The sequence below is a fragment of the Lachancea lanzarotensis genome, scaffold LALA0S01 (assembly GCF_000938715.1).
Source record: "Lachancea lanzarotensis genome assembly LALA0, scaffold LALA0S01, whole genome shotgun sequence".
Lineage (NCBI taxonomy): Eukaryota > Fungi > Ascomycota > Saccharomycetes > Saccharomycetales > Saccharomycetaceae > Lachancea > Lachancea lanzarotensis.
In genome coordinates, this window is record NW_019212879.1 from 1080756 (window position 1) to 1103394 (window position 22639).

A 22639-nucleotide genomic window follows, 5' to 3' on the forward strand; every position below is an offset into this window, starting at 1 on the left:
GCTAAATGTAATTATAATTAATCGATGTTCATTTAATTGCGGAAGATATGAAATGGAGAGGCCTGGTTGGTGGCAAAGACCAAAACGTCTGCGATGACCGTGTTAGCCTTTCTGGAGGTACTGTATACAATCAAATCGGCAATGTCTTCGGCCACCAAGGGCTCAGTTCCTTCGTAGACTTTCTGAGCACGATCGGTGTCGCCCTTGTATCTAACCATAGAGAATTCGGTTTCCACGTTACCAGGGTCGATTTCGATGACTCTAATCTTGGTGCTGATCAATTCCTTGCGAAGACTTTGAGTGAACGCCCGGACCGCATGTTTTGTGGCACAGTAGATTGCACCCGTTGGATAAGCTTCACGGCCAGCGACGGACCCCAAATTCACGATGTCTCCGGAATTTTTGGCTTGGAAAATGGGTAGCACTGCCTGTGTAACGTTAATCAATCCCAAAACGTTGGTATCCATCATGCCAGCAATGTCTTGTGACGAAATTGTGCCTACGGGGTCAGATCCCAAAGCTTTTCCGGCATTGTTGATCAGAATATCTATGTCTTTGAATTCTTCGGGCAAGCTGTCCACGAATAATTGAATTTTTGCAGTTTCCGTTACATCCAATTGGCCAATAAACACTTTGGCATCAGGATAGTCTTTATTGATCGTTTGCTTCAGTTCCTCTAATTTTTCTAGTCTTCTGGCTGCTAGAATAAGTTTTAGGTTCCCGTTAGATGCGTCTAGATATTCCAGAGCGGTGGCTTGACCAATACCAGCAGAGGCACCGGTGATAAAAACGGTCTTACCGGCAAGTCTCTCAGCAGCTCTTCTTCCTTGGGACATGGTTACTATAAAAAACGTCTATGGTTCTATAAAGGATGCAATACGCTTGGCGAGTGAGGCATGGAGGACCTAGTTCTTTGATATCTGCTGTGGATCCACCTTTTTATATGTTATTTAAACAAGAATAGGTCATGTGACCTTATCTGGTCGAGAACGCTGCCTAATTGGGAAGGACGATAAGCGGTATCCAAGTTGGCGTTCAAATTCCGGGTCACAAGAAAAAAGTCACAATGTGATCACACACTTGAGGGCTGGTAGTTGAGATCGGCGGGTTAAGGCGTTTAAATTTGGTTAATACCGTGGACGATATGAAACGGTTTTTGGGGATTTATCTGGGATGCCTTTTTCTCAAAGCCTTTTGCTAGCATTTCTTGGCGATGCGAAGTTCTGAATAGTCTCATCTCATTGCCCAACATTGCTGGAAAATCTTGAGCTGCTGTGAAGAATCAATGGTAAACCCTGCGGGCATGAATGATAAATGGGATACGTAAACCTTTTCGTGAGATCACTTTTTACCTCGCTCGTCATCTGTCGCTGGATCACGTGGCTCATTTTTAAAGCTGTCAAGGGACAATAATGCGTAGGTTGGATGACTATTGAGTGGTCACCACCGTGGGAACCGCCTTATTGATGGCCAGTATGACTTTGAACTCAATGGATAGCTCTCCTGACGATCTAATAGTATATTGGTGTTTGTTCAGCAGCTAGTGACGCACCTCATGTCTGCAACTTATTGTATATATCAAAGTCCTAGCTGGGAACATTATCAAATGTGTTTGAGGGTTTTCCTTGGCTTAACAGGCCTAACTGAACCTCTGTATTTTGAGAGAAGAAAATTTTAAGTTTGTTCTGAGTATTGTTACATTTAGGAAGTTCTAATATGATCTGTTATTATAAACAGTGTAAAACAAATCGCTTGGTCAGAAATCAAATTTCCTCGGATTATCTAAAACGCTAATACCGTGTGTTTTGTTAATTGCAGAACCTTTCATGAGTAATCGAATGTTACAGAACGTAGTTCAGGATAGAACAGCCTGATACCTATTGTCGTCTATAGGCATACTTTTGTATTAGTTTCCACCCTGATCACATGCCCATCCTTCCTCAATTGCCAAAGTTGAGTATCAAGAATTCTTATGCGGATGTCTGGGATCTTACGATTGACGGACGGTGCTGAAGATGCTTAGCCAGACAAGTCTTGAACAAGAACGTAACTCTTTACTTCTGTCTAACTTTAAGGCTACTGGAGCTTGAAATTCAAAATTAGACGTAGGTGACTTTGGACGTTATTTTGCGAGAACATGATTTGAACCGTGAGCGGTCTGGCACTAAGGTCTCTAACACACATCGATAGCGCAGTTTATTCAAATTCGATTAGTAGCGCAAATTGAATCCTTTCAAAATATTACGATTTCATGCTTTGATCTTGCCGTAGTATATAAATATGACAGTATTCTGCTACTCGACCGTCATTGGCTGGGATTTGCATGCGTAGCAGCAGTAAAAAGACATTCAGAAATGTTTGAAGACAGATATTAGTTCAACTTTCGGTGTTTGGTTGATGGACTGATCGTCACCCAGTTTCTGTACAAATGCCCGTCATCCATTTTTCGATGATTGGAAGAAAAAGGAAGTATTCGACGAGTAAAATGGATCAGGTAGTTGTCCGATGCACAAAACCCGATTTATTGCCCCTACCGTGCTTTCACGAGTTATACGAAACTTGGAGTAACTTCAAATTGAGACCAATTACCGTCCATCATATTATCACCTGTTTTGTTTGGCTACGCACTTTCAACACTATGACCATATTTCCCACACAATCAAGTCAAGATCCCCATGAGATATGGGCCTAAGGTGAGAGAAGAGAGAAGACTTGTGTGAAGCCGTTTAGTTCCTTGTGATAAAAAGGTAAAGCCAAAAAAATTATGGACGAGACCGGAGTCGAACCGATGACTTCTCGCATGCAAAGCGAGCACTCTACCAACTGAGTTACACGCCCTTTTCTGAGCTAGCTGAATAGTGCCTTCAGAACCGCTGAGCCATGGAGGCTCAGTGATTGTTGAAGGGTTGAGAAAACTGCCTGGTTATACAGGAATGTGTGATCAACGATCTCATTAGCGCAGCGGCGCAAGGTATTACTGATCTTTTGGATGATCTTATTCATCGGAGCTTCGGGAACTACGCCCATGATGATATATTCCATGATACTACGACGGGATCACTGTGCTGTAGGTGCTAAATGGTCGGAAACACTCGGCTACATTTAGATTTGTTTTCAGAGACCAACGAAATCCATTGTGATTTTGAGGTGTGAGGTTGAACAGATACCATATATGAAACTTCAATGCGCGACAACATACGCTTGGAAACTGTGAGAAACGGTCGGCTTTTGAGGTCATGGACCAAGGAAGCAAGGTATAGGTATCCTGAACAATTCGTTCAATATGATGTGGCTCTTGTAGCTCAACGGTAATGGGCTAATAGCGCAGTTGGTAGAGCGTTCCCTTCGCATGGGAGAGGTCATCGGTTCAACTCCGGTTTAGTCCACCATTTTTTTTGCTGTACTGAGATTTGTTAAAGGTACCCGAGCATAGCTATAAGGGAAACTTAGGCAGCTGCTAATAGGAAACTGCAAACGATAGTTTTGGCAGTCTCGCTGGCATTTGATCTCATCTCGTACTCCGTAGAAAACAATTTGTCCTACCTTCTTGATTACAGCACAAATACGGGGTTCTGTACGATACTGACAGGCCTTGGCATAAAACCCTGGAGGTTGTTAACAAAACCGCTTACTATATATAAACTTTAGAGTCCTTATCTTAGTACACCTTTGGGGTACGTCTAGAAAAACGTATTCTGAAATCTACTGCTTTCCCGTGTTGAAGAACTCATGGAAACCGGTCAAGGTAAATCTATATCTAACATCACCGTCATTTAGACGAGTGAGACCTTCAGAAACACCGGCTTCAGAAACTTGGATAGTTTCTACCCATGGCCTGAAATTATGTTTCACTGCCAAGTCCATCAACTCGATGGCCTCGGTTCTAGAACCTAGTTTGGAAGAACCAATGTTGCAACCGTTGCGGAAAAATGTGAAGGGCTTAACTCTGAAGTCTTCGTCAACGTGTGGCAAGCCAACGGAAATGAAGTTGCAATTGACCTTCAAGCATGGCAAAAGATTGTTGAGGTCCAGGGATGTTGTGGAAGAAGCACAGTTCAAGATCAAGTCGAACTGGTCAAAAAGACTCTGTTGCCAGTTTTCTTCACTGGTAGCGACGAACTTATGAGCGCCCATTTTCATAGCATCGTCTTTCTTGGAGTAGCCACGAGAAACGGCATAAACTTCAGCACCCAGGGCCCTGGCGATCATGATGGCCATGTGTCCTAGGCCACCGATACCAATGACAGCGACTTTGGGGTTGGTCTTACCGGCGATGTTACGTTTGATTGGCGAGTACACCGTTAAGCCACCGCATTGCAAAGGCGCCACAAGTTCAGATGGGATTTCAGGTGGGATTGGAAAGCAGAACTGTTCATGAGCACGAACGTGGGAAGCGTATCCACCTTGAGAGACGTAGCCGTCCGGGTATTTGGAGCAATAGGTGGAAACGGAGTTTTGACAATATTGTTCGTTTTGAGAAGTGCAACGGGAACATTGCATGCAAGCCGAAGCCTGGGCACCCAAACCTACTCTATCGCCGATTTTACAGAGCGTAACTTCTGGACCCACGGCCACAACTTTGCCGACGACTTCGTGGCCCACTACTTGCGTTTTAGGACCGTATTTGGAGCTCAAGCAAGTCATAGGTTCGTGAGACCATCCGTTTTGAAGAGCAAACAACTCCGAAGCACAAATACCACAGCATTCGACCTCGATGTCTACGTCGCGATTACCAAAGTTTTTGGGCTGGTAGCTGGTAAGTTTTGGATGAGCCCAGTCTTTGGGGTCGTTAGTTGCGAACCCTTGGAATTGTTCTGGGTAAGCCATTGCTAAGGTTTGAAATATGGTGTTAGTTGCAAGAGACAGACTAAGAGACAAGTACGGCAAGATCGTCTTTCAACGCTGAGAAGAAGTTGGATAGCGAATTCTGGGATTTCGTGGAAAAGCACCGTGTGTTATACATTGGGTTGAATCAGATACTGTGCTCTCTGCGTTGCGTTTATCATGGGCGTTATTAAGAGACAATTTTTTTGATTATGGGAAGAGTTCTATGCAGGAGTGGGAACGAATAATGGATTCTTTCGTTTGGCATGCCGAAAGTAGCTGGTCGACTGGATCTACAAGAACTGAGTTTTGTTGTAGATGGATGTATAGGCCATTGTTATGAATTGAGTTATAACTGATCTGTTTGAGATCGTTTGAGAAGTCAAATTGCGTCCATCGTGCACTAGCGGGGTTTCAACAGACAGTGAAGTCGAAAAAGAGTCGTAAGACAGACCAGAGACGTGGAAACCAGCGTCTAATGGGGTTTGAGAGCGTGGAAGAGTCCCATAGGAGACTCCTACTACTCTTACGTATAAAGTGATATATCTATGATCGAGAAAAGTCGGATCCGAATTGTTTCTATGCATGTAGATGAATATTGCTATGTACTGGAAGCGGGAGCTACGTTTATCGTTGCAACAAGACCTGAGTGGGTTGGTAGTTGGCTGATGGTATTTAGCATGCATGTGTGACATTCACACACACACACACATCTAAAGCCAAAATTTTTGAGGCTCGAAGACCCCGTCTTGTCAAATGACCCGCACCGATCCTTTTCTCTCATTCTATATGGCGGCTAGTAACTAGTGGGTCTGACAAATACCTGTCCACCAAAACCACCCAGACACCCTAGCTACGTCACCCAGACACCCAAACACCCCACTACGTCATTCGCCCGACTTCCGGAACTTCCTTCTAGCCGTGCCCGAAGAGCCTACCGTAAACAACAATTCCCAGCAGTTACCCTTTTGGGCCTTGCGCAGACGTCTGCCCTATACGGTGTTATGATTTCCGTTTCGGGCGCGCCACTTCTGTTGCCCATCCCTAGAAGGCGCCCCTGCAAAATACCTCAATGGACGACAGAATACAAATGACCTGGGCCTCCCACTGCACCCACACACCAACTAGATAAGACTCCAACGAGGCACTAACCTTTGCGAGCGGCCGTATCTCTCTAAAGCTCTCTAGCTCTAGCTACTGTCGACCAAAGATATGAGAGTATGAGATGGAAAATGCAACGCAACAGCGAAACTCAACAACATAGCAACGCAACGACGTAGTAAGGCTTCGTTCTCTCAGGTTGTGTAGCACTAGCAGTAGAAGTAGTAGTACTAGTAGTAGTAGTAGTAGTGATGGTAACGCTCTGGCTCTTTTTTTTTCATGTGTTATTTTTTATCCCTCTCTGTAGTGCTGAAAAGCCCTCGTGCGTATGCTACCGTCCTTCTCGTCCCTCATTGGCTGCGGGATATAGGATATAATCAAGCTTGGCCCGGCAGCAGCGGCCCGCCCTCGTTCCGCGTTCGATTACCTTTTTCCACCAATCAATTGGAAATTTCAAATTCCTAGTGCTGTGCAGGGCAAAAGAAAAACAAAACTTGCCCATGCCCAAACCCACATTTTGGGAAAAATGGGCCCGTTCAACTGCCGCAGAAGAAGAAGTGGAAGAACAAACCTGAGCAGCTGGCGCCATGTGTTGCAGCAGCAGCAGCAGCAGCCTGGCAACGCCCGTCGTCGTCTTCACTTGCCCGGTAAGGACCAATCCAAACAACAAAAAAATTCACGCACTTGGGATCTCCCACAAGCTGTGTCGGGTTTCGCAGTATAAAAAGCCAGCAGGTTAGTTGCTGGAAAATGGACTCGAAATGGGTTATCTCTATTAGTCTTATTTTGGTTTTTGTAGTTTTGGTTCTAGACCTTTTTTTCTCTCCCCACTGCTGTCGTGTTAGATTTTGGTCCAGGAGTACAGTGTGATTCTCTTGACGAGTGAACTTGAAAGTTAAAGCATCCCTATAGGTGAAATTAATTTTTGGTTCTATAAGTAACAACCACTGTGTCAAGCATAAAAAACTTACCAGTTGACCAAAATTACTGTACACCTCACAAGCCAAGCAATTGAACCCGTAACAAGCTAGCCCTAATATGTCTGCTACGGAACCTACCAAGGAAAAGCCCGCGGCTCCAGTGGAGTCCGACGAAGAAGACGACATCGACGCCTTGATCGATGAGTTGCAGTCGCACCACGGCGGTGACGACGAAGAAGAAGAAGAGGAAGAAAAGGTGGCCGCCGGTCAAGCCCGTGTTATCCCAGAGGAAATGCTACAGACCGACCCATCACGTGGTTTGAGTTCTGACGAAGTCACCAAGCGTCGTAAGCGTTACGGTCTTAACCAGATGGCCGAGGAAAACGAGTCGCTTATCGTCAAGTTCCTCGGTTTCTTCATCGGACCTATCCAGTTCGTCATGGAAGCCGCTGCCATTTTGGCCGCCGGTTTGGAAGATTGGGTCGATTTCGGTGTCATTCTCGCCTTGTTGATGTTGAACGCCAGTGTTGGTTTCATCCAAGAATACCAGGCCGGTTCCATCGTTGACGAATTGAAGAAATCGCTTGCCAACTCCGCTGTCGTTATCAGAGATGGTAACATCACTGAAATCCCATCCAATGAGGTCGTCCCAGGTGACATCATGCAGCTAGAAGACGGTGTCGTCATCTGTGCTGACGGTCGTCTAGTTACCGAAGAATGTTTCTTGCAAATTGACCAGTCTGCTATCACTGGTGAATCCCTCGCTGTCGACAAGCACTACGGAGACACCGCCTTCTCCTCCTCCACTGTTAAGAGAGGTGAAGGTTTCATGATCGTCACTTCCACCGGTGACAACACTTTTGTTGGTAGAGCTGCCGCTTTGGTCAACCAGGCCTCTGGTGACCAAGGTCATTTCACCGAAGTGTTGAACGGTATCGGTACGATTTTGTTGGTTTTGGTCATTGTCACTTTGTTGCTCGTCTGGACTGCTTGTTTCTACAGAACTGACAGAATTGTCAGAATTCTAAGATACACTTTGGGTATCACCATTATCGGTGTCCCAGTCGGTTTGCCAGCTGTCGTCACCACCACCATGGCTGTCGGTGCTGCTTACTTGGCCAAGAAACAAGCCATTGTCCAAAAATTGTCTGCCATTGAATCTCTAGCCGGTGTCGAAATCTTGTGTTCCGACAAAACCGGTACTTTGACCAAGAACAAGTTGTCTTTGCACGAACCTTACACTGTCGAAGGTGTTGAACCAGATGACTTGATGTTGACTGCTTGTTTGGCCGCTTCCAGAAAGACCAAGGGTTTGGACGCTATTGACAAGGCTTTCTTGAAATCTTTGGCCCAATACCCAAGAGCCAAGAACGCTTTGACTAAATACAAGGTTTTGGAATTCCACCCATTCGACCCTGTTTCCAAGAAGGTTACCGCTGTTGTTGAGTCCCCAGAAGGTGAGAGAATCATCTGTGTTAAGGGTGCTCCATTGTTCGTTTTGAAGACTGTCGAAGAAGACCACCCTATCCCTGAAGATGTCCACGAGAACTACGAAAACAAGGTTGCTGAATTGGCTTCCAGAGGTTTCCGTGCTTTGGGTGTTGCTAGAAAGAGAGGTGAAGGTCACTGGGAAATCTTGGGTGTTATGCCATGTATGGATCCTCCAAGAGATGACACTGCCTCAACCGTCAACGAAGCTAGACGTCTAGGTTTGAGAGTTAAGATGTTAACTGGTGATGCCGTCGGTATCGCTAAGGAAACTTGTCGTCAATTGGGTTTGGGTACTAACATTTACAATGCTGAAAGACTTGGTCTAGGTGGTGGTGGTGACATGCCAGGTTCCGAATTGGCTGACTTTGTTGAAAACGCTGATGGTTTTGCTGAAGTTTTCCCTCAACACAAGTACAGTGTCGTTGAAATCTTGCAACAGAGAGGTTACTTGGTTGCCATGACTGGTGACGGTGTTAACGATGCTCCTTCTTTGAAGAAGGCTGACACTGGTATCGCTGTCGAAGGTGCTACCGATGCTGCCCGTTCTGCTGCCGATATTGTTTTCTTGGCTCCTGGTTTGTCTGCTATCATTGATGCTTTGAAGACTTCCAGACAGATTTTCCACAGAATGTACTCCTACGTTGTCTACCGTATTGCTTTGTCTCTCCACTTGGAAATCTTCTTGGGTCTATGGATTGCTATTTTGAACAACTCTTTGAACATTGACTTGATCGTTTTCATTGCCATTTTCGCCGATGTTGCTACTTTGGCCATTGCTTACGACAACGCTCCTTTCGACCAAAAGCCTGTTAAGTGGAACTTGCCTAGATTATGGGGTATGTCCATCATTTTGGGAATCATTCTTGCTATCGGTACCTGGATTACTTTGACTACCATGTTCGTTCCAAAGGGTGGTATCATCCAGAACTTTGGTTCCATCGACGGTGTTTTGTTCTTGCAAATCTCCTTGACTGAGAACTGGTTGATTTTCATCACCAGAGCCGTTGGTCCATTCTGGTCTTCTATCCCATCTTGGCAATTGGCTGGTGCCGTCTTCGCCGTCGACATCATCGCTACCATGTTCACCTTGTTCGGCTGGTGGTCTCAGAACTGGAACGACATTGTCACTGTCGTCCGTGTCTGGATTTTCTCCTTCGGTGTCTTCTGTGTCTTGGGTGGTGCTTACTACTTGATGTCTTTGTCTGAAGCTTTCGACAGATTGATGAACGGTAAGCCACTCAAGGAAGAGCCACCAAAGAGATCTATCGAAGATTTCTTGGTTGCCATGCAAAGAGTCTCCACTCAACACGAGAAGGGTCATTAATCTCATAATCAAAAGCTAAATCATCGGGTTTCCGGTTACTTTTTTCTTACATTATGACGTTTTTTAATCCTTCTTTTCCCAATTCTAGAGTTCAGAAACGTGAAGCATTACAGCTACGATAGAATTATCACCAATTTCTGAGCTCTAACCCTTCCGCTCAAATTCGATCCCGAGTTCGAGGGTGAGTTATGTTCTTTCCTTTCGACAGGGATCTTTGCGCTTTACTCGTCCGCTTGCGTAATAACACATACGCAAATGGCGGGTGTCGAACTGAGGAAGTTTTTCTTATTTCATTTTCCTCTTGAGTTTCCTTTCTTGACTTACGAACGAGGCCAAAACAGAAATGCTATTGATTAGGTATTTTTCGTTTTTACTTTGGCTTCCTCGTTGAAGCGGAAACTTCACTTTTTGTTTTACATTCATTTCTTCCGGGACCGTGAATAACTCATGGATTAAACATTTGATATCCCCCCATCTTTCCTAATTTTTAATTTTGGCACGCACATTCACAACATGAACAAGAGCATTTGTCAAGGGTTTATTGTTGGGATTCCAGGTACTATACACACACACACACACACAAAAGTGCTTGGGATTTCAACTTGGATTAAACCATTTCATTTGCTTTCTGGATCACACCAATTTCTGGTTGACACGACACCAAGAAACACGCAGTCACGGACGTGCGAATCACACACTCGCACGTCTAAACACACACAATACCTACCCACTCACACAATCACAACACATACACACACACACACACACACACACACACACACACACACACACACACACACACACACACACACACACACACAGAGACACACAGAGTTACCGTACCTACAGCTACACACACTGGGGCGCGAATTTCGTAAAAATACTTCACGTAATTTTAGTAATTTGAGATAATAATATTTTGTTAATGGCTTTTTACTTGCTGAGATAGTTGTTTCTAAAACACGCCGGACTTTCTCACTTTGGTTTACAATCGCTGTATTCTGGCTTTGTTACCGTTCGATTATCTGCAGTAGCTACTTAGCGCCACGTCGGTAGTGGGAATGAAGTCAAACATCTATACTGTCATAAGAGCCCGAACAATTGGCGGGACACTTAAGCACCGTTGGTATTCATAGAGATATTGCAAGTTTAATTTAGGTTATTCAAACGCTGGGTCGGTATTCAATAGTTCAGAAGTGACAGTCAGAGAAGTCTTCCTATTCAGTAACGCTTGAGATCCGTAATTTCATGCATTTTGACTCATTTCGGAGGTGAATTGATTTCGTGCGCTGCTTGGATCTTGGGGTCTATGTTTGGGTAGGTGTGTAGCCCTTGGTGAGTAGTTGGAACTCAAAGGGGTCCCCCAAGATGGGTACAGTCTATACGTTTGCTGCAATATTAGAAATTCAAGTGGAGAGAAAAAGTAGAACGGGTTAAGACGAGACACGAAATACCAGTAAACCAGAAATTGTGAAGTGTTCGTTTCTTCATGGAAGAATTATATCAGACAAGTCGAATTTCGCATGAATTTTTGAGCATCAATGTGCAGAATGTTTTTTGATGCGTGTGTTGGTCAAAGAGAGCTTTGATTGCAACCGACGGAACTCATCAAAGTACCATGAGGTGTAAAAAAGTATTACATCTTTTGAATTTGTGTGGATGACTATCAACGTTTTAACAAATCTTGGATGTTTACACTAGAGGGGAAGCTCTTACAATATTGGAAGTGAACTTTTGGGCGTTTGGATTTGAAATTGATCAAGCAGCGTCTCGTTCAACAAAAAGTGACACTTTCTTCTCCGGTTTGATCATCTCATCCAAACTTGAAGGTATACATACTACACTCGGCTGATCTGTCGCTGTCACAGTATCACGTGAATAGATAGGAGGAGTGTAGTCCCAAGCTTTAAGAGAGCCATTCTTAGCATAAGGAGCATCGTCTATGAACCTGGGGCATCGTAGGGTTTGTGAAAGCACATTTTAATGGATCCTAGGTAGGTGGAGATGGAATTCTTCACGGTAACGTAACTGAATGTGAAATCATCGGTGTGAGTCCTGGGAGGGGTATATTTTCTTATTAACAGCTTATCACCCAGGAATTGATTTGTCCGGAGGTTGAGTCTTACGATTGGAAGAGTTTAGCAAATTTGCCGAGTCCAGTACGCTTACGGCGGTCGTTGAAAATTGGTTTCTCGCCAAAATTCGGACTTAGATGGAACTTAACACCCGCTTAAGAGCTGCTAGCATTTGCAGGTTTGTCACTTCTTAGAGGGACTATTGACTTGAAGCCGGGGTTTGAGATGACATTGACCTATTCTCAAACTTTGAACATGTAAAGAAGTGCGTTGGACATTCGAATGAAGAGCTTTCAATGGGCCACTTTTGGTAAGCAGAACTGGCGATGAGGGATGGACCGAACGTGGTGTTAAGATGTCGAAATACACGCTCATCAGACACCGCAGAAGGTGTCAATTTGTCTAAACAGCCGGGATCCGCTTGAGTGTGTAACAGCTCAGCTGCCGAATGAACAAGCCCTGAAAATGGATGGCGCTGAAGCGTGTATCCTATACTTCACCGTCGTAGAGGTCGTTGTGCTGCAAAGGTGGGTAGCAGATACTGAAATGAGAGTCTTTTCGAAGGCCTATAAATGTCTGGGAATGTGATTATTCTTTGGATTAGAATTATAGCCCAGAAAGGCGTGATAAACCTCTGGGAATGTGGCTACTCGTCGCATTAGAAGTACAGTCCAGGTGGGTCTGATAAATCATTGAGAATGAAGCTTCTCTTTGACATAGCCCGGAAAGGCGTGATAAACCTCTGGGAATGTGGCTACACTTGGAATGTGGCTACACTTGAATAAGAATTGCAGCTCCGGCTCCGTTTCAAAGGCCTGATAAATCATTGAGAACGCAGCTACTCGTTGTATTAGAAGTATAGTCCAGAAAGGCCTGATGATTTTCTTGGAATGCAGCTACTCTTTAAATTAGAATTGCAGCCGAGGCCTTGCTACAAAGACCTCATAATTTTCTTGGAATACAGCTACCATTTGGATTAGAATTGCAGCCGAGGCCTTGTTTCGAAGTGTCGGAACCTCTGTCTGTCTAGCGTCAGATCCATGACGAAGTGAACACGTACACGTGACGGATGACAGCGTCAGAATCAAGAAGATGCCCAAAGAAGCTTGAACAACTACTGATCTAACAGGAATAACGTCGACTGAACCAAGTGGCACCACTTGCAGTTGGTTGCATGACTCCCAGATCAGACCATTCCCACTATCTGCACCCGGAATGCTCGAAAATTTTTACATCCGTCAGCGACGGAGTATTTCAGAGAATTTGTATAAGAAGGGACGTTTTGTTCGCCCTACAAGCTCATTCCGTTTATGCTAAGTATATTACGGAGAGATAACTCTCGCTCAAGAAAACAATAGTTTACATGTTACAATAATGGACAAAATCACCCAAGAATTGAGACGTTTATCGTGCAACGACACTCCAGAGACAGTCTCGACACGAGTATAAAGACGAGGTCTTGGAATGCAGCTACTTTTTGAATTAGAATTGCAGCCGAGGCCTTGATACAAAGGCCTGATAAGTCATTGGTAATGTAGCTCTAGTTTGGATTAGAATTGCAGCCGAGGCCTTGCTACAAAGACCTGATAGTTTTCTTGGAATATAGCCCTACATTGGATTAGAATCATACCTTGAACTCCGGTTCGGCCTCTAAACCTCGGGAATGTAGCTACTTTTCGAATTAGACTTAAACTCCTGTTCGGCCTGTAAACCTCGGGGAATACAGCTACTCTTTGAATTAGAATTGCAGGTGAGGCCTTGCTACAAAGACCTCATAATTTTCTTCGAATGCAGCTACTTTTTGAATTAGAATTGCAGTCGAGGCCTTGTTACAAGACCTGATAATTTTCTCGCAATATAGCTCTACTTTGGATTAGAACCACAGCTTGAACTCCGGTTCGGCCTATAAACCCCGGGAATGTGGCTACTCTTTTTTTTTTAGCATTATAGCCAAAGGGAACACTGCCAGCTGGGACTAAGGGCTGCGTCTAAGGGCTGCGTCTAAGAGCTGCGTCTCTTAATGGCTATATGTGCCGCCCGTCTTTAAACCCAGACTTCCCTTATCCACATTATTCCAGTGCGACCCGCCATGTATTTCAAGGTGATTGCAATAGTCTTGGTCTAATCACAGAAGCGTACAAGAAACAAATCTACTACCACCTTTACTACCACCGTACCTCTGGCAATTCCACTCGAATCTACTGAACCGCCTTCGCCGTACCATTTGTAACCCGTTTACCAAAATTGCTTACATAATCTTTGTAATATTGCTTACATAATCTTTATAATTTGTATACCTGCTGCACATCTGCACATCTGCACATCTTCCAACACGCCCTCTCTAGGCCTTCGCCGCGGCTTTTGCCTCCTCATACACAGGATAGTCCACATACCCTTCTGGACCCGGAGCATAAAACGTGTTTCTGTCGTAAGCGTTCAAGGGCAAACCCTTTTCCAAACGCGTAACCAGATCCGGATTGGAGATGAATAGCCGCCCATACGCAAGCAGCGTCCGATCGTTGGCGCCCACGTCTTCAAGAGCAGCACGAGGGTCCAACGCGTAGTTCCCGGCGCGGATCACAGGCCCCTTCCAGATACTGAACGCAAACTCGTTTGAGCCCTCTTTGTACCAGCCTTGGCCCTCTTTGTAGAAAGGGTTCGTTACACGGGGCTCGACTAGGTGTATGTAAGCCAACCCCTTGCCCTCATTGGCACGTCTCTGCAGCTCTCCGATCACGTAAGCGTACTGGGCCACGATCCCCGGCTCGGATCCGCCGGACATGTTGCCAAACGTTCCAAAGGGTGAGAGCCGGATACCGACTTTGGAAGCGCCCACGGCGTCCACTAGCGCGTCTACCACCTCGAGCGTGAACCGGGCCCGGTTCTCGATCGAGCCTCCGTACTCGTCTGTGCGTTTGTTGGAAATAGGGTCCAAAAATTGGTTCAGCAAGTACCCGTTGGCAGAGTGGATCTCAACTCCGTCGGCGCCGGCGGCAATCGAGTTCTGGGCGGACTTAACATAGTCCTGGATATACTGCTGGATCTCCGGCTTGGTAAGACCGTGCAGTGGGTTGCCGCATTGCTCCGCCTTGGTCTTGGACTCCTCGTCCATGTACACGCCGTCCGATGCGGAATCGTACCGCAATCCGTCGCGTTTCAACGTGTCTGGGTAAGCTTGGCGGCCTAACACCCATAGTTGCACCCACACAAACGATTTGTTGGCGTGGATGCGTTTGAAGATGGTTTCCCATTGCTGCATTTGTTCCGAAGACCACAGACCAGGCGCGGTGTCGTAGCCGCCAGATTGCGGGGACGGAAACGAGGCTTCCGTGATGATCATGGTGCCGGGTGCTTTGGACCGCTGGTCGTAGTATTCCGCAGCGTACTGAGCATTGGGAACATTTTTGGGCGTGTGGGCACGCATACGCGTTAGCGGGGCCATAACCGCGCGGTTTTGAACCACTGTGTCACCAATGGTTAGAGGTTTGAAAAGATTGGAATCCTTAAGCGCAATGGGGTTGAAATCGGCTACAAATGGCATGTTTTGGGGGTGTGTGTGTGTGTGTGTGTGTGTGTTTGGGTGAATGTGTGAACAAGTACTAGTCGTGGGAAACGATACAAGTTCGAGTATTTGATTGAGTTAATAAGTAATTCTCGGTAAGTGACACTAACAAACGGCGATTAGTTTGTCGCGGTTATTATATAGGATTCGTTATGGTAAGCATTCGTTCAGAATCCGGTGATTTGTCAGAAGCAGATTAGTAAACGCAGACAGAAAGGCTACATACAGCGCGAAGAGCCACGTCGAAGGAATGAAGAAGGCTTAGGACGCTGAAGACACAGGAAACACGCAGGTAGAGATGACAATTGTGTTAGAAAGTAGGCTTGCCAGAGAGACATATGAGGGCAGTGTGTGAGAGTGTTTGTGGTCACTGTGGACGGCACATCGGTTTTTTGTAAGCGGGAATTGCATGTACGTAGTGGTTTTATTGGTAACGCTAGATCACACACGAGAGTTGGGCACTAGAGAGCGCATTGGCCGGTACAATGCTCAGTTTCTCTTTCTTTGTAATCGAAGTGGCAATTAGGCACCCACACCCGCAACGAAAACAGAATTCGGTCCGGGAATCATTACGTATAAAATGATCAATTTGAATTCGGCTTTAAAGAATGACACACATGTTGTAGAGTGGAGTGTGGATTTACAAGCAGTGTCGGAATAAGGTGTGGTGTTCTAACCGCATTTTGAATCCGGTGTTTGTTGATTTGGTAGCGCGAGGGATGGCAGTGTTTAAGGGCCTTCGAAGACTGGATGCTGTCGGTACGTATGTAGTGATGGATATGTGCGAATCCAAGTTTGTAGAACACGACAGTGGAGCTTGCCCTCAGACCCGCGACGAAAAACGCCCAATCGCCTGCTTAAAGAGAGCCATGTGTTTTGCCGTAGAAAATCGAACTTGTGTCGCTGTCACCAGGTCACGTGATCATAGAATTCGAGGAAACTTCTAACAAAATAGAACCACCCTAACCACTTCATCGACACGAGACCTCCTCTATTTTAATGCACTAATACTTTCAACGATTTTCAGCGTCGCACTAAGCAAGTAAATCCACAAGTTCACAATGACAACTCAGGACGCCTTTATATAAACGCCATTTTTACGCTATGCGATCGTGTCCAGCACGACTGACACTGCTCACGCTGCACAAAAAATTGCAATTCAATTGGTATCCTGGCTCACAACTAACAAACGACACATTGCCAAAATTCGATGAAAGTGTTAAATTCATATAAAAATGAGATCACGTGACTACACCACAACGACAGCGTTCAATTGCGAGTGCGACAGGCAAAGTCTCAAAGCTGTTCGACGGAAACCTGAAACCTCAGGATCAAAAGTTACCCCCATAATGTTCATTGGCAAAGCGTACCCTCTCAGAAAGCTAACCATATCAGTTACCACGCGGGTCAAAATTATTTTTCAATTGTGACACCAATCCCAACAGATACAACGAATCACTAACCGTGCACGTAATTCCACCAATCCCAAGTGAACAAGATTTGACCATCTTGCCTTGAACCTCTCAAGATGCCCATTTACCATCGGTTTCCGTATACAACGATAAATTCCAAATCTTCAAAAAACAAAAGATGCTTCCATGCAAGAATTTAAGAGCTTCAGAAATCAATATAACGTAACACCGAAATCCTCTCAACATCTATGCACATTCACGCCGCACTATATCGCTAACTTCTCACTTCAACCATACAAAAATCCATCCGCCCAAAAAAATGATACTGCACGTGACACTCTCTTGTCGTACCAAATTTTAATTACCTGGGAAAATTTTGGTTACACTACTCAAAAGGTCTCTTGATCAAAATTCAGAAACCTTTAACTTGTTCTCAAATCCTTTAAAACCTCCATCTTTAAGTTCAATCTCGACGCCTACTGGAATTTCAGAAATTTGGTTCATCAGCGTTATAAGCCTCGACCATTTTTTTGTTTAACTCTTTTCCTTTACTGTACATTATTTTGACGACTAACGATAAACTGTTGAGAACGAAAAAGACGAAAAGACTAGCGATTGCAACTGTACATTAGAACGAATTTTCGACTACTATTGATAGTTTTTTATTGACAGTCCTAGCGGTTTGTGGTACTTTTTCCTGTTCAATTTTTGAGTGAGTCCCCGAGTTTTTGGGTTTTGGTGGGTTTATCCAGTATCATTTACACTGGTGATTGCTGAACTTTCGGCTTGAACCACAAATTTTGAAAGCTCAGTTTCTTGGTGGGAATTTCATAGTGTAATAAACTACTAGCTTCTTCTTCCCTACTTTTCTTTTTCTTTTCTTCCGGCTTGCTGATATGACCAACGGTAGAACTGAGCAACAGCAGGTTGACGATGTCCAAGTGTCTGAAACGATCAATTCCGCTCTAGATCAGCTCCATTTGGACGACTTGTCTGACACAAGTCATGCAATGGGTCAAACGCAGATCTCCGCTACTGCCGGTACTAATGCGTTTCCACATCCACCACCACCGTTGATGGGAATGGGGTTCATGCATTATCCTCACATGATGCATTTACCTCATTCTCCCGGCTTTTTCCAACAGCCTCGATCATCAGACCCATTCAATACGGGTCCACCAGCGGATTTGACTTCCTCAGTGGACTCTGAATCCACAATGTTCGGTGTTACTGGCCAATCACAGACAAACTCGGCAGCAACCACTACCGCTGCTGCTAACTCCACTGCTGGTGATCCACGCAGTAATGTTCTCGATATGGGGTTCTCTAGTGGTATCGACCCTTTTTGGTCATCCGCTAAACAGGATTTTGGGCCCGATTACTCGCTAATACCTGGAAAACTGGCAGAACCTCCCAACGCAGCCAGAAGACAAACATTTCCTGCTCTATCCGGTAATGATTTGATTAATGATGATGCGGCAGCCTTGAGAACTCAAAGCATCTCTTTGGAAAAACCGGAAACAGATTTGCACAACACTCAAAATCCTACTGAAAATGTAGAATCTGATCTGCCGAAATCCACCGCTCCTTATTCAGCTGCTGCGTATCCTTATGGTGGCCCCCTTGTCCAGCCAAGTCCAGTAATCTCAGGCCACACTCCTCCAGGCAGCAATTCAGGTTATGGAGGGCCTTCTCACTTCCATGCATATGGATTTTCCTCGCCTTTCCAATCTTTTTCACCCATGCCTGGCACTCCTCTGAGCGGGCACCCGGTAAACATGCCTCCTCCAATCTCAGGTGATCAAGACAAAGATGCTGTTCCATCTGAAAACGCTACTTCTTCTAGAGGAACCCCTTCGCATCCCATGCCTCCCTGGATGTATGGGAATCACCATGCTTTTGGTCCCATGGTTCCAATCCATCATCAAATGATGGGCCCCCCCGGTAATTCCAACGGCAGCCATGTTCATCCATCTCATTCTCATGGAAATCGCCATTCTTTACACTCTCGCAGGCACAAGGGCAATCACAATTCTAAGCCATACCATCGTAGAGGCGAAGATCCTGCAAAGTACGCGAATGCCAAATTAGAGAATTTTATTGGTAATATCCTTTCTCTTTGCAAAGATCAACATGGGTGTCGGTTTTTGCAAAAGCAGCTAGACGTTGAGGGCACTGAAGCTGCCAAGGTAATATATGAAGAGACGAAAAACCATGTGGTAGAGCTCATGACTGATTCTTTTGGCAACTATTTGATCCAAAAGCTGCTGGAGAGGATGAACAACGAACAAAGGTTAGAACTAGTTAAATCATCTGCCGACAGTTTTGTTTATATCGCATTAGACCCTCACGGTACAAGGGCATTGCAAAAACTTGTGGAGTGTATCTCAACAGAGGAAGAAGCACACTTGGTGGTCGATTCGCTGAGTGGCTCAGTTGTCGAGCTAAGCAGAGATCTGAATGGTAACCATGTCGTACAAAAATGTTTGCAGAAGCTGAAGCCATCAGATTCTCAATTCATTTTCAATGCAGCCACAGAGGCCTGTGTGAAAATTGCTACACATAGGCACGGATGCTGCGTTCTCCAGCGCTGTTTAGATCACGGAAGTCGTGAACAGTTTGATCAGCTTTGCGACCGTATCATTGAACATGTCGATAAACTTACATCTGACCCTTTTGGTAACTACGTGGTCCAATACATTTTCACTAAGCAGTCAGAACGCTCAGAATCCAAGTACACCACTCAAATAATGGCTTTGATCAGACCCAAGATTATTGAGCTTTCGCTGCACAAGTTTGGCTCTAATGTTGTTGAGAAAGCCCTCCGCACCCCCGTGGCTTCTGAAATTGTTATCGACCAATTGCTTTCCTATGGCGCTGACGCCAAGATCGAGCAACTACTTCACGACGGGTACGGTAACTACGTTTTACAAACAGCGTTGGACACTGCTCGTGAGAACAAGAAAGATCTTTACTACCGCTTGAGCGAGACTCTGAAACCGCATTTGGTGGGGGCTATTAGAAATACACCCCACGGAAGGCGAATAATGGGAATTTTGGATGCAGAAGGAGCTTAGCTAGGCTACGTAAACTTCAGTGACCATGTATATTAGAATAATTTGACTTTGCTACAGGTGAAACCGTCACAATTCCTGATTTGAGGAAAGGTCAGGAATGTCGATGTTGATATCGCTCCACAATTTATTGTAAAGGTCGTCGTCCGTACCGCAGTTCAAAAAATCATCGAGAGAGCCGAGATTGAAATTTACGAGAGGAGACATCGGGAGCGGCGCTTCTTTGCTTTTTGCGGCTTCTGCTGAGTTAGTGGCAGCCGGCAAACCTAGGTGCGACCAAGTTTCTGTAAGCGGATGAGAATACTCGTTATCAGGTAAGGGCTCTTGACCCACCAAAGCTTGCGCCTGCTCTAGTGAGCGCTCCACATTCATAACCCACGTAGTCTTCTCTTTCGCGACCAGACAGGCCTTGAAGCAGTCTTGTGGTAACATCAAGAGTTGGCTCGCAGTGGAGACAAGTTCGGCGTCTTCGGCAGCTAACACGTCTAAAAACTCAGCAATGCTCAAATGCGCGGTCCTCATATAGAGTTGCAACGCTATTCTGGTCAAAATTTGAAACAACGTTTTTGCCTTTGTAAAGGTTCTCAACATTCTACACGTATCAGCTAATTCTCCTGTGACCTGCTCCAAGAATGAGAGCCTAGCCAGACTTTTAGACGAGCGAAGAATGAGTCTTAAATCTTGAATCGTAGAAGGGATATCTTGGGTGAAAATATCCGTGAGCACCGAAAGCGAAAGCATACATCCACACGACAGTGCCAGCCATACGCTCTCCACCTTTTTGTTATCAATTGAAGTGATTACAGAACGCCATGAAGTATGAATCAACAGCCTGTAGCTATTCAGAGGTTCTTGAATTGTACGAGAAAACCCATTTTCTTTGAATCGCGCAAATAGATGCTCCACAGAACCCAGGCAAATCGATTTTGAAAATTCTAGGAATACTACAACTCGAGGTGCCACCACCTTTTCAATGAAACGATCCTTTTCTGGAACGCAGTTTGTTCCGTGCTGATCCGCTAGGTCGCATATCATTTTTGCCAACTTCTCAATTCTGCCAACCCTTTGTATGAATTTGTCGACGTCTTCAATCAAGTCCGACAAGATCTTCTCTCGGAGGCGACTTGGCTTGGCATTGTTTCTAAAGCAGGTGTTTTTCTTGCTGTAAAGAACATTTTGGAAAAAGTCCGCAACAACAATTGCCAATGCCGTCGAGCAAAAATCTATTTTGTCCATTGCAGTCCCGCGCGGAAGCTTCTCTACGAAAGCAATCTTTTCCAGCATTTCCTCAGACTCCAAAATTCCCAGGTCTCTGCAATGTTCAGGCAGCAAACAACTCACACTCCCATGAGGTAATATGCCTTGTTTCCCGTTCAGCACTGAACAAATTACGCCCTTGTTGTAACATTCCCACCACAAACGTCGGCGCCGCTCTGCTGTTACTTCCTCCATGCCGACGTAATATTCCCAGCGGTGGAGTCCCATGTTTAGAGCGTAGCTTACGAGCCTCAAAACGAGCTGTGGTATGATATGATACTCTCCCATCCAATATTGGTGCTTTATGAAGAGGAGAAGGGTATCTAGGTAGTCTAGATTACCGCTTGGCGTGTATGTTGTGACATTAAAGTATTCAAAGGCGAGAACGCATAAAGATTCTTGAGCATGTAGGAATTCTTCACCCTCTTGGTCGAGAACGACACACTCTTCAATGTCATGTTCTTCACATAAGGAGCCGAGACAACATACAAACATCGCCCGCGCTATCCAGTGTAACATGCCCAGACTGTCATTAAAGTTTGTAGGGAGCTCAAAATTAGGATATAGCTCCTTTGTCTGAGCAACGACATAAGCCGGTAGTGTCGCTAGAAGGTCTCGAATCAGTTTATCCCGGGATTCGTAGGAAACGTGTCCTAAAGCAGAATATGTTTCGAGAGGCGAAGTCCACGATTGAATACCCAGATCGAGGTTATGAGAGCATGTGTCGAAAAACCTGAGCATTAAAAAAAGTGTTGTTTTATACTCTCTTGCCATTTTGACGCCCGGATCAAAAAAATGCTTGAATAAAAATCCGATGCCTTGAATGGACATTATAAGCCCTGGGCTATACAAACCGTGTAAATCTTCCACCACTGGGTATTGACTGATGACACTCGTACGCGACAGGAATGGCGACGGCTGAATTGTCGAGTACTTTGTTAGCGATACCTTATCGGAGTACTTGTTGATCATGAGTTGCGTTTCTAGAGAAGTCGCGGTCGGCGGTATATCGCGGATTGCATCTGGTTCTAAATGCGGCTTCCATGTGGTTTCTATTTCACGTAGCTGTTCTGAAACGCTTTGAATGGCTTCCATTATTCGTGACGATGGCTGAGCGTCTCTCAAGGATCGGAGAGTGCTGCTGAGAAGGTGCATTTGCCGAGTCAAGTTTGTGTCATCACCATAAAGTCCATTTGACGGACCTCTCTGGGAATAGGCCCTTGAATCCGCGTATGACGAAGCTGTTGATTTTGACGACAAAGATGCAAAATCGCTACTGCTCTCTGAAAAGGACGGGGCCTTAGCAGTGGTCTTTGGACGCTTTGAAGATCCTATTGACGCCGGCGTAACAGGGACTCCACGAGTATAGGTGCACTCACAGCTGTATGTTTGACAGTTCAGACAGGGCTGGTCCCCCGTACATTTGATCTTGCGCTTCCGACAGTTATCACAGGCTGTACTTACTTTGGCCCGTTTCTTCTTCTGTACTCCGGCTTTGCCGGCATTTGGACTGATCATTGCCAGCGGTGTTTATTTCGATCGTCACGCACCCGAAATACTTGAGACGGGAACAAAAACAGAACAATAGGCAAAGAAAAA

At 45.2% G+C, this 22639-nt stretch overlaps 6 protein-coding genes and 2 non-coding genes across 8 annotated transcripts, besides 1 other annotated feature; 3 read left to right on the top strand and 5 right to left on the bottom strand.

Moving 5' to 3' along the window:
* Positions 1-32: 32 nt before the first annotated feature.
* Positions 33-836, bottom strand: ORA1 (LALA0S01e11672g1_1; the record flags this gene model as incomplete). The annotated part of the gene is made up of 1 exon (XM_022774639.1): positions 33-836. The coding sequence occupies one exon, from the start codon at positions 834-836 to the stop codon at positions 33-35; it is 804 nt and encodes a 267-aa protein (XP_022626716.1).
* A 1929-nt stretch (positions 837-2765) lies between these two features.
* Positions 2766-2838, bottom strand: LALA0_S01e11694r. Its single transcript has one exon. It is a non-coding gene; the product is annotated as a tRNA-Ala (tRNA).
* A 475-nt stretch (positions 2839-3313) lies between these two features.
* LALA0_S01e11716r lies at positions 3314-3386 on the top strand. The gene has a single exon. It is a non-coding gene; the product is annotated as a tRNA-Ala (tRNA).
* Positions 3387-3702: 316 nt separating this feature from the next.
* Positions 3703-4827, bottom strand: LALA0_S01e11738g (LALA0S01e11738g1_1; the record flags this gene model as incomplete). Its single annotated transcript, XM_022774640.1, has 1 exon — positions 3703-4827. One exon carries the CDS (start codon positions 4825-4827, stop codon positions 3703-3705), a length of 1125 nt encoding a protein of 374 aa, XP_022626717.1.
* Positions 4828-6963: 2136 nt separating this feature from the next.
* Positions 6964-9660, top strand: PMA1 (LALA0S01e11760g1_1; the record flags this gene model as incomplete). Its single annotated transcript, XM_022774641.1, has 1 exon — positions 6964-9660. The coding sequence occupies one exon, from the start codon at positions 6964-6966 to the stop codon at positions 9658-9660; it is 2697 nt and encodes an 898-aa protein (XP_022626718.1).
* A 2274-nt stretch (positions 9661-11934) lies between these two features.
* Positions 11935-12228: a sequence feature (Protein overlapping with rRNA (LALA0_S01e11782g) was converted to a misc_feature.).
* Positions 12229-14076: 1848 nt separating this feature from the next.
* On the bottom strand, positions 14077-15276 carry LALA0_S01e11804g (LALA0S01e11804g1_1; the record flags this gene model as incomplete). Its single annotated transcript, XM_022774642.1, has 1 exon — positions 14077-15276. One exon carries the CDS (start codon positions 15274-15276, stop codon positions 14077-14079), a length of 1200 nt encoding a protein of 399 aa, XP_022626719.1.
* A 2329-nt stretch (positions 15277-17605) lies between these two features.
* On the top strand, positions 17606-19786 carry PUF4 (LALA0S01e11826g1_1; the record flags this gene model as incomplete). The annotated part of the gene is made up of 1 exon (XM_022774644.1): positions 17606-19786. The coding sequence occupies one exon, from the start codon at positions 17606-17608 to the stop codon at positions 19784-19786; it is 2181 nt and encodes a 726-aa protein (XP_022626720.1).
* A 66-nt stretch (positions 19787-19852) lies between these two features.
* PDR1 (LALA0S01e11848g1_1) lies at positions 19853-22558 on the bottom strand (the record flags this gene model as incomplete). The annotated part of the gene is made up of 1 exon (XM_022774645.1): positions 19853-22558. The coding sequence occupies one exon, from the start codon at positions 22556-22558 to the stop codon at positions 19853-19855; it is 2706 nt and encodes a 901-aa protein (XP_022626721.1).
* Positions 22559-22639: the final 81 nt, after the last annotated feature.